Raw genomic sequence first — 14,195 nt, 5'->3', positions numbered from 1 at the left:
CTATTGTTCTTCATTCAGAAAGAACGATTGATGCACCTGCACATAGTGAAGTGTAAAATAATGCCCTTTTTACTTCTTTATCCAGTTCGGAAGAATAATATTTCAAGGCACAAATTTCATTTACTCTATAGTCTAATGTTGACGACTCTGAATGACATTGTCACAGCCTCACTCCTGGTACAGTCATATACGGCGGAGATAGACAGAGAGAAATAAATCTGTTGCCGTTTGGCGTCTGCAGTGCAAATGATGCTTCATGTCCTTCCTGACATCCTTCAAATCATCTGTCCAAAACAGATTAGATCGGATGGTTACTCGTCTTTCCTTGTCTTGCTGACGCATTGACTGATTAACGATGAGATTGGCGCTCCGGTTGACGCTCGGTTTTTCTCCCCGGCTGACGTTTCTGTTGACGCATTGGATCACGAAAGAAGAAACGCACAAGGTGTTGTTTGAGCACTTTTTCCAGTTGAGACACCGGTTGTTTATCCACCGGCTGCGGTTGAGGCAGTGGTTGAGGCAGCGGTTGAGACAGCGGTTGAGGCAGCGGTAAGACGCTCAAAGGATCGCGCTGAGTGTACAGCGGTCGAAGAAGAGGCTGTGATTCGAAAGATAGGCCAGGGGTAGGCTGGGGCGTTATACCACTTGTTGCTCCAACGTTAACTTGATTACGGCATGAGCGTTTCGTTTGTCCAACAGACCGATTAGTAGACTGAGCTTCTGCTTAGAGTGTGAGACAAACCAGATTCTAAAATATAGCGCTGTCTTTGAGAGTTTGTGGTGCAGCCGTGCAGCGTAGTGAAAGTAGTATACCACTGATTGGTGATCTTTGCAACATTCTTATATATATAAAAAAGGGTGACCGTAGTGGAGTGGTCTTGAAATAATGTGTGCTCAATCAATGGTGTCAGAATATACGATGCGTTGAACGCTTGAAGTAGTGATGGTGCTGGCGAGCCATATTGTGCGCAACTGATTTTAGACGACAATTACTAAAGCATGTTTCTTTCTGTTGCTTTAAACAATCCTGTTTTATTAACCAAACGTAGTTTCTTTCAATAATTGTAGGGTTGAAGCAATTCAACATACTTGTAATGGAGTTTTTTTTTTAAATAATAATTAAGCTAACAAATATTAAGCAATACACATAACAAAGAATTGACAAGGAAACGTGTGAATCTATTCGAATCTGATGACGAATTCTTTCTTTCTGTATTTTTTAAATAGGTTTTTCATGTAATCAAATAGTCCTAACTACAAGCTAGTATCGAACTTTCAATGAAATGTTTACTGGTCTCGAATTCCCTTTACGTGCTTTTATCATAAATCAAGACATTACGTACTGTACTAGATAATTACGTAGTAGTTAGTGCTGTTAGCGTTATAATGTTAGTTTATGTGATGATTGTGGCAAAAGAAGTGTAAAGAAAATGAGAAATATACATATGCAACAGGTATGATGGGTGCGTCACAATGCCCGGTGCACACGAGGCGTTTTTTTGGAAAGGAAGGACTGCGTCAGTGAGTGGCGGTAATTGACACGCCATGAGAGAGGGGATGACATCATACAGAAGAAGAATACTAGATAAACATTGCAACACTGCCTTGAATTACTAGCGTATGGGTTCATTGCTCTATATCGACCCTATCGCAAATACGATGTTCGACAGAAGATGACGACCTTCCCACACTGCGCAGGTCAGCACATGCGCAGATACGATACTGAAGAAAATGACAAGACAAGGTTTCTTCCGGCTACCATAGAGAAGGTACAGCAGTGTCAACTAATTCCTTATTTTACGAAACCATTGTTTAGGTTTGAATCTGACTCCCCCGATGATTTGATGAGACCTATGTAGACACCATCATAATCTGCTTCTTATAGTTAAATGTGGAACTACAATTTCTATCGGAATTTCCCGTTCTCGACCCATTTTATATGTATGGTAACCGGAAGTGCCTTTGCCAAATATATCCATGGCTGGTGCTTCCGAGAAATATGCTTGACTAGGATAGGTAATTAATGCAATAACGCAATCGAAATGACACCTCGTGTTCAATAACTGATAGGCCTACGCCGCCTACCAAACCAGTGTTCGTGCAACGACATGAGCATGCACAAAGAATAAATGAAATAAGTTCTTACCGGTAGGAGGTAGATCGGCTGGTTCAGTAGGTGCGATGGAGGAGTAGTAACCTTTGTCGGAGCGGTCTAGAAGAAAAAGGGCAACAATGGTCAAAGATATATTATAAAAATATTTGTTTACCCAGGCAAGCCTCCTCAGCATCATAATGTTCTTCCTGAATGTCCTACGATCATTATGAACCCCAGCATTAGGCAAGTACCCATTTACCTGAGTGGCAAAAGTGGATTCATATTTTGACAAAGGATATTAGTGACTGGCTGGGATTCGAACCCTCTACCACTGCATTGGGAGTCAAATGAATAAACCAATATACTAGACACAATATATTGACTATAGGCAATTACCGGTAAAGCAGGCCAGCTGCCAGCTGCATCATAGCGATAGAACGAAACTTAAAGCCCCTCTTAAGTGTTGGGAGCTCCAAAAATTTGATGACAAAATTACACTTATTGTATGTCACGAATTGTATCATTAAGCGAAAGAGGATGTATTTTAAGATTTTTTGCAAGGAATTTCAAAACAAATGTGTTTTAAGTCGAAAATTGATGAAAGAATATAAAATTTAGGTTTTCTGCGTACAACAGAAATCCAAATTGTGTATTTTTTTAGATCAATATTTGTCTTCAAACACATTTTGTTGTTGGGGGGGGGGGGGAGATCTTTGCAGGAGTATGTCTTAAATGGCATCCTCTTTCACATTATGATACAATTTAAGTGAAATTTTGCCATCAAATATTTGGCAAATTTAGGGCTCCCAACACTTTAGGGGGGCTTTAAAAAATGTACTATTCTAACGTCTAGCGGTACCATGGGAACGATCGTCTTTCGGAAGATGACATTAAAGTTCACTCCCTAGATTAAAATTATCACATATGATTAATGTACGCCTGTAAAAATGTAATTACAAACACAATTTAAGCAGGAACAAAAAACTCCAAAAAAAAATACAATATATATTTATTTGGCCTATTTCACATTAATAGAGCTAGAACAGATCTGCGTACAAATGGAATGAATTGGCAGAACAAATAATAAAAGCACGTCTTGGAGCGATAAAGTACTAGGATTCCACATTTATTTAGGTATGTTTGCTTGTTTCTGGCACAGTCAGATTACGAACTTACTCAGATCATGTCATTACTGATCAAGAAGCTATTTTATGAACTTAATGGTTGGCTGAGAACGGGTCAGGTGATTAATCTGGCGGGAAATGTCGTACTGCTCTTTTCTAACTTCTTGACAATAATTTTCCCAAGTGAGAAATAAAATACGATAGATTTATGCGTTAGGTACAGTCACATTAATCACCACATGCCTGTAAAAAAACAACAGAAAGCACAGATGCGTGGAAAGGTTTTGGTCATCAAGCATGTCAACAGGTGCATCGGATAACCATTTTTTAAAATGTTGTTATTGTTTTTGTTTAATTTAGGCAAGTCAGTCAGTTTATGACGTTAATTGCCGGATACTATAATAAATTTGTTTTTAATTCAAATTTACGTATATACAATCACACAATGTACATATATATGTATGTTTCACGATTTGCACTTATATTAATCAGGGCTAAGTCACTACAAAAGCCTTTGGTGCAGCGTTGGTTTATATATGAAGGGGAGGGGGGGACACCGGTCTTACTCAAAAGATGACATGCAATTAACAAACGTATTGATTAGGGATTGTGGGAGTCATATCATATCAATTTTCCCACTCATCCTTTTTTTCTCTCCTCTTCTCTACACTTCAATTAAGTCCCCATTTAATCGAGGGGGAAAATATTATTGTACGACGCAAAAATTACTGCGGCTTCAATTATTGCTCAGGGGTGATTTCCTACTTCAACCAAATTCCTTACATCAACCCTGGACCCAACACTTTAACTCAACCTAACCCTAACCATAAAATCTAACCTAGATCCCAACTGCGATCCAAAACTTTTGACGAAATAAAGCTCGGAGCAATCGTCGTCAGAGCAACTGTTGAATCACCATTGAGAGGGCATGTGTCTACCTTCGTATCCGGACACCTACCACCGGGACATCCAGCCCCGGATAACAACCCGTAGACAACTACCCCCTAGGGCAACTACCTCACTAGGACGACTACCCCCGGACAACTACTCCCAGACAACTACCCTCTAGAACAACTTCCTCCTAGGACAACTACCCCCGGAAAACTACCCCCCGGACAACTACCCCTAGAAAAACTAACCCCCAGACAACTACCCCGGGCAACTACCCCCAAGACAACTACCCCAGGATAGTTTTCCGGGGAGTAGTTGTCCTAGAACCGTCTACCGTATCCCCCTCCCCCCTTAACAGCTACATCATAATGATCATCGACAAAAGCAACAGAAGATATCCTCACCGTAACAGGAATTGTCAAAGATCATCTTCTGGTGATAGCGACAGTCAGTGTTGTTGCTATCACAGGAACAACTTGATCCCATGATGGTCATGATAATAGCTACCCTAGCAGACCGACAGGCACCGTAGCTGTAGGCACAACCGCTCTCATCGTCTGAAGGCTTACATAGCTCCTGGTAGTTCCTGTAAGCTGACCTTAGGATGTAGGAAGGAAAGTCAATGATTAACGGCAAAGTCCACCCCGGCATTGTGCTGCTTTGGTAAAAGTAGTGAAATTAGACTAAAACAGATCAGTGAGATTGTAAGCAAAATCCTATGAAAAATAAGATAGTTATGAATTTTTCCAAGTTGAAATTGATCGAACACAAGCTGGAAACTCGTTGACTTATTTTTCGAGCTCCTCTCCCATTGTAATATACTCTTTTATCCATGTTAGTAGGTTCCTTGCTGTATTAAAATGACCAACATTTTGTAGGGTCTGTTCTGAGGTTTCAAGAATTAGAAAGCTCACAATTTTTTCCCACAGGTCTCAACCTTCTTTTCAAAGCCCGTCTGTACTAGTTTGGCCAGGGGGATTAGACCACCTGCAAGGTCACTGACAGGTGGTTATCTCATCAAATCAGCTCACAATTAACATAAGAAAAAGGGGACCACGGGGGACCAATGGTCACCGATTAGGCACTGTTTGCTATATAGAGGGCGCAAGTAGCTATAAGTAACGATCATTCTACCTGCAGTATGAGTCTTCATTGCAGCGTTGGACCAGGTCCAGGCAGTCCAGGTTCTGGATCCCTGATCGGGCGCAGGTAGGATTGAGTCCTCTCTTGATCGTCTCGCACTGTATGTCGCCTACCTGGCAATGGCAAAACACCAAGGCGTGAGTGTAGATCGGCGATGTGTCCGTAAAGAACTTGCGGACTATGCTTCGACACTCCTGGCGGTTGCAGTACTCTTCGATTTCTTGCGGGTTGCACTTGATGAGGATGTCGCTAAAGTCATCACGGCATACTTTGTTCATCGTGCACTCGGTCAGGGCTTCCTTGCACGTACTCGCTAGGGAAATAACGTGAAATTAATGTAAGCCAACAAAATTGTATATAATTGTAATGAGGCGCGATAGCTCAGTTGGTAGAGCAGTGGTCTCGTAATCCGGTGACCCGGGTTCGAAACCAAGTCGATGCGCTAGTGCCCTTTGGCAAGGCATTAATCCTCATTACCAGGTCCTTCAGAGAGGATTTAAAGCCGTTGGCCCACTGGTTGCTTACTAACAAGCATGTATGCTTTCTAAGCAGTCAGGTAATATAAACACCAATATTCTATTCTATTATATCATCACAATCGATTAGAATTACAGCATACAAGATGTTGATATCTACTACTAACTGAAAAGCATAATGTGATGCAGTGTGTGAAATACGTAAAGACACTTTACAGATAACTACCGTTAATTGAATTCCTAAAGCATTGGTAACCGGAGTGTTTTTTAATATCATTAAAAGGTTTAAAAGGAGCACGGAAAATAAATGAAAAGTGTAGGATAAATAGAAGAATGAAGCGGGATTAAAAGACAAAGAAGAAAGAAAGAATTAGAACACAGAGATATATGGAAAGGGGATGTAAAGGAAAAAGACAAAAGAGAAACAGTAAAAAACAAAATTTAAAAAAGGGATAATAATGATTTGCTATATCCTTGAAGACAGTCATGTGCTGTGAAAGTTTGGTTGAACATATTTTACTAAACTACACAATCTATCATTGCTCTAGTGAAACTTTCGCATAAAAACACACAATTTCTTTAGACAACAGATGACTGACTGACTTTACTTGTCATCGATTCCGTCACCATTCGTTAGAATAAACATTCCTATATAGCTAGATTATTAATCACTAAGAGGAATTTGACATTTGATAAGCGAATTCCATACAGCTTAAGAAGATTTATTGTGTGAGCCAATCAGCAGAAAATTAAATAAAGCACTATCTGTGCGATCAGAAATATTGTTATTCAAACACAATTACCTCCATTGTTGTAACCCCCACTTGGTCCAATGACCACGTTACTTTCATCCACCGGGCATTCCTCCTCAAGCTCGTCTAGTTCCTCCTCCTCTGATTCGCCCTTAACAGACTCATCTAAAGAGAAAGACGCGATTCATTAAGCTATTAACCCCTGGCAATATCTTCGAAGTAATAATCACTACAAATTTGTATTCCTTAAATTGGCAATCCGACCGCAATACGACATTCGGATGTAAGTTTGGGAAAGAGAACAAAATACAATGTTCAAAATCACACACTTTTTATAATTCCCACATCTGAAAAATGCATATGCCATTTTTGATGGAAAAATTTTCCGTTTATGTTGAACTTGTATGAGGGAATAAAGTCAATACCGGTATCTGTTTTCCCTTCAAATTGTGTAAAACTGTGAGGTGTTAATCATTGACGCCATATAGTTGCCAATGGTAATAAAGCATGCGCAAGCGTCGTCATAATCATACCTACATCTATGGATTGTAAAGCTGCTGAATTTGAGACTCATAATTAAGGGATAGGCTAATGGCCGCTTATTATCGGTAACACACAATCGGCTTTGTGGAAATGAATATAATAAGGAGCCTATAGATAAAAGCATAGCTTGTTGGTTGAAGGCTCCAGAGGTTAATTACATCGTGTAAGCCTAACAGAGGGGCCAGTCAAGGAACAGACTTACAGGAATCATCGGTATGGATTTTTCTTCTTCTTTAAATTCATTTCACGGAAAGTTGGCCAACGTTATCCGTTGATTTTCAGTGAAACATGGGCATGGTGATGTAACTGTAAGATTAAATTATTTTAACTCACCACCAGTAAGTCTATGAGGTGCAGCCGCTGTGATGTCCCCGTGGGTTGGAGCTGAAACTACAAAACAATTTTAATGGAATTTTTGGGGTAAATAGACCACTTATTATCTGGTTGATCAAAATTACAATAGCAAGACTATTGCTTGGTACGCAAATGATATATGACAATGAAGTAGGGTTCATAGACCCAGAGGTTTATAATTGTATTCCGAAAACGACATAAATCCCTGCATCGTTTTTCAGAATTACGGACCTGAATCAGTAATCCTCTTTCATTTTGCGGAATAACGAACTGGCGGAGTACAGAACCTTAGGAATTATGGCATATAACCGTAGCAGCTTTTTTTTTTTTATTTTTTTTTTACAAGAATATGTGTTTCATTCTCAACTTTCGGAAACTCCGGAAAAGAACGAGTGCCTCCCACGGATTGTTGAAGTGTTAAAGAATACGTACTGACGCAGGGGTTCTCTTGAAGCCGCTTTCTCTGTCGTTTGCATTTACTCCTGTCTTCTTCGCAAGTGCAGTTCATGAGATTCTCATCTAAGGCCCACTGTGCTGACGTGCAGACAGCGCGTTCCTCGGCGGACGTCAATCTGCATGTGTCGTGCTTGCGCGTAGGACAAGCATCGTAGAAGGCCTGCAGTTTCTCCTGGCAGACCGTCTCTTCCTTGCATGCCTTGATAACTTTGAAGCAGTTACCTGGTGCGGATGTTGGCGCAGGTATTGCCGACGACCCATCGGAGGAGATTGACAGTGAAGGAGCTGAACCTTAAGGAAGACAAAAAAGAAAGATAACGATTATTTGTTTAAATGTCTGTGACGAACGCATTTAGCATCAGCAGCAGTGTAGAAATGAGAGGTGATCATTCTAACACGTCCGGTCGTTTCTTCGAGTGGTTCCCTTATTCTAACCTGAACTATTGGCAGAAAAGAATATCGAGATTCTTTTGCGGAAATTGTAGCTTGGTCAAACTCATGGGAGCACATGGCCCAACTTGACTGAACAAACAATCAGAATTACCATGGGGCATCGATCCGTCTTCAAGATTGAGAAGAAAGATGGCAAACGAATTAATCGGAGGCTTACGCTCTAGGATTAAAAGAATAAGTGACCCCCTTCCGGAATAATTGAAACATATTGCACCTTTGGGTATACTGAGCATAGAGACACATTGTCTCATAAGATATGCTCCAAATTGATCATCGCCACTCATGATCATCATTGAGTGTTACAGACATTGGGGGTCAATACCATCCATTTCTGTCTGTTATCTGCTATTCTTTAAAAGCTTGTATTGCTGTTTTTATTTGTGGTTGCCCTTTTTTTCTTCAGGCTTTGCAAGTATGTAAGTCGTTGCCTTCCCCTGCTCCTTTTTTCAGTAATCTTCCCTGTTAATGTAGTTTTTTGTTTCTTCTCTAGATTATCCTCTATGTATATTATGTGACCAACGGATTGCATTTGCCTCGTTCTTATTGTGTTGATGGGTGATGGTTTTCACTATAACTTTTCTGAATACTTCTTCATTTATTATCTTTAGAAGTTGATATAAACGGTTGCAATACAGGTTTTAAACGGTAGTGCTCTCCAACAGTCTAATTTGTTGAAAGTGGTTTAATTAAAGCACCCATGTTTAGTTTTGAAAAGTCCCCGGAACTTCGTCGGAGTTCTTTTATATTTTTATCATTAGATAATACTTGTGATATTAACCATTCTGTAAAGAATGTTCTTCTCCTATAGGGAAATGTTCAACAATTAGAGTAGGATTTTTTAAAAACACATTGGTCACGGTTGAAAATTCACATTTTTGACATTTTTTTCGTATGTGGATCTTAGAGATAACAGTAGGTGTGAGCTATGGTCATATAGTTTGTTCTGCGATAAATCTTCAATGTGGGGTCCTATTTCGATATTTACACTAAGATTCGGTAGGACTCATAGACAGTCTCTGGCCCATGTATCTTTGGATACATTGAACTATTGGGCAAGTTTGATTTGGACATCCTTTCAGAACAAAGAAAACAAAAGCGTTACCTGTAGCGTTCATGCACGGATTGGAGATGGTCAGACGTTGCTGATGATGGCATGCTGCAAACTCGGGGCTGGACGGGTCGCAATAGCAGCTAGCAAAGACTCTATATATCCTAGCGTCTTGTAACATCATCAGACAGTTTACAAGGCCTGAGGGCGTTGCTTCACATGACCGACCATCTGAAAATATTAGGAGCTACGGTTAATGGATGTGACCAGGGGTTCACTTCCTGGACTCTCGGTCCAAGGATTCAGGGTCCAATTCTCAACCCGTCACTACCATTTTTGGGGATAGATACGATATGTAGCTGTTAATTCATACATAATTAAATCCTACGATTGATCATGTAATTTATTATATAATTAGTTGCTGTAAAGCGCATAGAGAATTTGTTATTATGCGCTATATAAAAATGACTTTATTATTATTATTATTATTATTATTATTCATAATTCGTAATAATAATGGTAGGGCCATCAGGAAAAAGAGCATTGAAGCTGATGAATGTTCCCAGGTTAAAGTTATTAAGATTATCATAATCACCATCATACTCATTTGTATTTTCGTTATGATGATAGGGTGATCATGCTGGTTTTTATCGAAAATACAAACCAAAAACAAAACAGTATATTCCATCTGAGCTGTATACTTCTACTGCTTCTACTTCTGCTACCACTATGATTACTAACATTAATGAGGATGATGACTGTTATGATCATGAATTAACAATAATGATGACGACGACGATGATGATGATGACGAGGATGATGATGATGATGATAATGATAATGATAATAAGAAGAAGATGAAGAAGAAGAAGAGTAGCCATGACACATCTAATGCGTTAAGACTTGATCAATATTATTTATAGCTTCTCATATCGTTTCGTTTTGTTTTTTGTTTTAAAGCGCAATGGTCGTTGATCCTTCAACACTCACCCACGTTTCCGCAGTGATGTTGGATAGCAATGAGTCCCAAGCTACAGAAATCATCTCTTTCACATGCGCGACGGGCATCCGTGCATGACATCTGCTCCCCATTAGCCTCATTTCTCTGACCTAAGAAAAATGTCACTTTAAAAGAGAAAAAAGAAAGCATCATTAGATCTATTTGCAAGGAATTTTCAGGACGTTAGTTAATTTTTGTTGCTTCCCTCCTTCCATTGTCTTCATTTCCTCCTCCTCCGCCTTCTCTTCCTCCTCCCCCTCATTTTATTCCTCTCTTTACCTCTCCTTCCTCCTCTTCACCCGTCCCATCCTCCTTAAAATTCTCCCAATCCTCCTGTTCCACTTTTACCCTCTTTCTCCTTCTCGTCTTCTTCATCCCTGACCTCATCATCCTTGTTCCCTTCATCTCCTTCTCCGCTTCTCCCATCTCCCCTTCCTCCTCGTCTTCATGCCCACTATCTCTCTCTTCTTCTTCTTCCTCCTCCTCCTTCTCCACTCCTCTTTCTCCATTCCTCATCCTTCTTATCTTCCTCTTTCCCCTCCTCTCCTCATTCTCTTCTCCCCTTTCCTCCTTGTTTCCATCACTTCCATCTCCCTCTAGTCTTTATCCTCATCTTCCAATTTATACTCTGCCTGCTCTTGCTCCTGCTCCTGCCCCTTCTCCAATCAATTTTCTTCCTTTCCTTCCCTCATTACATATTTTCCCCTCCTCTTTTATCATTTTGACAAAATACAGGAGATGGAGAAAAAAATGAGGGAGAAGTAAACGGTAAAATTAATAATGAAATGTATTCTACCACTCGTTTGCTTTCAGCACTACCAGGAAATTCTTTTAAAATAATTTTTTTTGATGACTTTTGCATTCGCCTTATTTTATTGCTGAAAATCAGTTATGCTACTTTTTACCTTACTGATCTTGAAAATTATTTTAAAATATGTGATATTTGTATTAAAATCACAACTTTCTAAAACAATCTGTCTCACAATATATAATCTGCAGATTCCGAAACACAAATCCAAATACAGCAAATAGTTGAATAAATCTACATCTCTAATCCTCAAAAATAATTGATGTTGATTGATTTCGCTTTGATTGAATCGCAGATGCCTTTCTTGAATGCTCAATTTTGAGAGGACAAACAAGACACCAACATGTGAGAATACACTGACCGGACGCCTCAGTCTATTTACATAACTTACGTGTGTCGAATCTTCCTCTCACATCCCTATGGTGAGGTTAGAAATGAATATCTCAACTTCATAGTCAATATGCTTTTCAAAACCGCCACGAGACGCCTATTCTTCGGTGTATATTTATAACCTGAAAATGCTGAACTCGAGATATCGCATGCAGAGTGAATTCGGGTTAAGATTTATCATACAGGGGCGCTGTAAATGCATTGGCCGCAACTCGCTTGTATTATAACATAACTGTGTTTCTTTTTTGGTTCGCGTTGAATATAAAGATAGCTTCATTTTCATTTTCATTTCATTTCATTTCATTTTTTTTTTCCAACAAAACCCAATACATAATAACGTAAACGATATAAAATGTATACAAAAGATAGTTACATTTGTGATAAAAAAATCTTTACAGTAATTTAAACATTTGAGGAAGACAAAGTTTGAATTATAAATTAACTGTATATATATATATATATTTAGGAAATGAAGAGGTCCACTGAAAAGCAGAGCTTGTAAATTGTGGACCCCTTTAGAAAATAATGGGTGATAAAAGTGTATATAGAAAACATAAACAATCAAAGAAGTATAGCGGCCATATAGAGACAACATTTATTAAAACACGTAATGACTGGAAACATGTAAACGTTGAACCTTTGAATTATTCATTTTTTCAGCAGTTTATGCATCTTATTGATGTTATTATTTGATAATCTCTTATGGGATTTGGGAGTTCAAAGCTAGGTGAACGTAATACATCATCACACACATTATTTTTGTCGGATGATTTAAAGCGTGGGCAGATGTGGAGGGGATATAGAGAGTGGGACGGGAACAAAGAAAGAAAGATAAAGAGAGGAAAAAGGAATGAAATGATAAATTATATAAGAGAGGGTGGATTAAGAGTGAAGGATTGGAAGAGCACGAGGGAGAGAGATTGAGAGAGAGAGAGAGAGAGAGAGAGAGAGTTAGATGGAGAGAGAGATTAATGGAGAGAGAAAGGGATAGAAACGATGAATATATAGAGATAGAAAGAACAAGAGAGTGTGAGTGTGTTTGTGTATGTGTATGTGTATATGAAAGAGAGATTGAGAGAGAGAGAGAGAGAGAGATTGATGAAGATAATAAGAGAGATCAACGATGATCGGGAGAGGTTGAGAAGACCGAAAAAGAAAAAGAGAGAAACTTGAAAGACAGAAGCAGTCAGACGCAGTAAGCCACTTGAAACACTACACGTGTATTATCAAGGAAGAGCTTACTCATATCCCAAGAGAGATGTAACTCTAGCAGAAACCCGTGAAAGAACAGAATTTGTCCGACTCCTCATATAATTTGGCCACATCAGACGTGTCTTTGCATAACAATTAAACAACAAAAAATGGAACACGCACAGATAAGAGCATACACACGCGCACACGCACACGAACCCATTCGCACACACGCACACCGAAAAACCCAAACGCACAAAGAAAAAGAAGTTAAAGAATCAACTCAGAAACAATAATTGTGTTTGCATCACTATTATTGCCGAATATTTAACCTTTTCCGCATTTATCTGAATATTATGTATCCACATCTCAACTCCCGTTTACTTGAATGATCATCAAACCTGTATTTTGCAACTATTTCTGATTTTGTTGGTTTTGTTTTAGTTTCGACTATTATTCTACGTTCAGGTGTTTTCGTATTTAAGAGGCCTGTGGTTTTCTGAAGATACCTGGTCATCTGTATTGTTAATCTACTTGTGGATAATTGATTGAATTGAATTGTGTCTAAACATACCCTCCTACAATATAGCAGCGATGCAACTGTAAACAAGAATCACTATAATAGATGTCGCCCACAGCACTTTTAGCGACTTGGTATTAAACGGCAATGGACTTTAAAATGTCAGTGATTTTCTAACATTACAATATACAGTGACGGATTCTGCTACAAAGAATATTAACATTGAGAGTATGAAGAACATTTCATATTAGAAATTTAGAGGTAGAACAAGAGTGAAATCAAATATCATCATTTCCGTTGCTCCGTTCCTTTCTATATTCATAAAAATTATACCCTATTTGGAAAGAAGAACTATACAATTTCAGACCTAGATGGTTCCTGTTCTCTAGTACTACTTCACGTTATTTGCATCTCACCAGAAACCGCCATTATCATCGAGTGCTCTGCAAATAACGCGTCTGAAAAAAATTCGACTTTCTTTCGTTGTTTCTGGAAACTGAGCGCTCTGTGAGAGCTGAAGTAGACCATGACTATGAAAGCGCCTTGGCGGTATAGGAAGACTTACTCGGTACCGACTGAATCTCTGATGTTCGTTTACACACGCCCCGTAAAACAATTATGGTGTGATTTTTATAATATTTTATGTTTTAAGATAATTAGGTGGTTATTTCATATTATACCTTACAAAAGTACGGGTGCAAGCAAACGACCATGTTTCGGGCGGCCCTTCGAAAAGTAGATGTTATTGTATCTACTGAAGGCGATTGTTACTGATGTAGGCCTGTACCGTATATGCCACCTGTTTGTATTTACTTAGAATATAGATTTCCCCTTCTTTCTCTCCTTCTCCCCTTCCCTAACTCCTCCTTTTCTCTGACGGTACCCCACTTTCTTTCTTCTCTTATGTCTATATCTAATCCCCCGTCTGTATATATCACACTCTATGTCACG

General features: G+C 39.1%; 1 protein-coding gene across 1 annotated transcript in view; it reads right to left on the bottom strand.

Annotated features, from left to right (window-relative positions):
* The window catches only part of LOC587864, a 45,168-nt gene that overhangs the window by 12,586 nt on the left and 18,387 nt on the right, over nt 1-14,195 (bottom strand). Inside the window, exons 5-12 of the mRNA XM_787574.5 lie at nt 10,326-10,460; nt 9,390-9,566; nt 7,811-8,125; nt 7,358-7,414; nt 6,533-6,646; nt 5,245-5,566; nt 4,515-4,708; nt 2,147-2,212 (exon numbers count right to left, since the gene is read on the bottom strand). Of these exons, the coding sequence (XP_792667.4) occupies nt 2,147-2,212; nt 4,515-4,708; nt 5,245-5,566; nt 6,533-6,646; nt 7,358-7,414; nt 7,811-8,125; nt 9,390-9,566; nt 10,326-10,460 (1,380 nt within the window). The remainder of the gene's footprint in view (nt 1-2,146; nt 2,213-4,514; nt 4,709-5,244; nt 5,567-6,532; nt 6,647-7,357; nt 7,415-7,810; nt 8,126-9,389; nt 9,567-10,325; nt 10,461-14,195) is intronic.

The sequence above is a fragment of the Strongylocentrotus purpuratus genome, unplaced genomic scaffold (genome assembly GCF_000002235.5).
Source record: "Strongylocentrotus purpuratus isolate Spur 01 unplaced genomic scaffold, Spur_5.0 spur5_scaffold_2, whole genome shotgun sequence".
NCBI classification, from domain to species: domain Eukaryota; kingdom Metazoa; phylum Echinodermata; class Echinoidea; order Camarodonta; family Strongylocentrotidae; genus Strongylocentrotus; species Strongylocentrotus purpuratus.
Note: the sequence above shows the minus strand (reverse complement) of the source record. Positions and strands in the feature narration are given on the sequence as shown.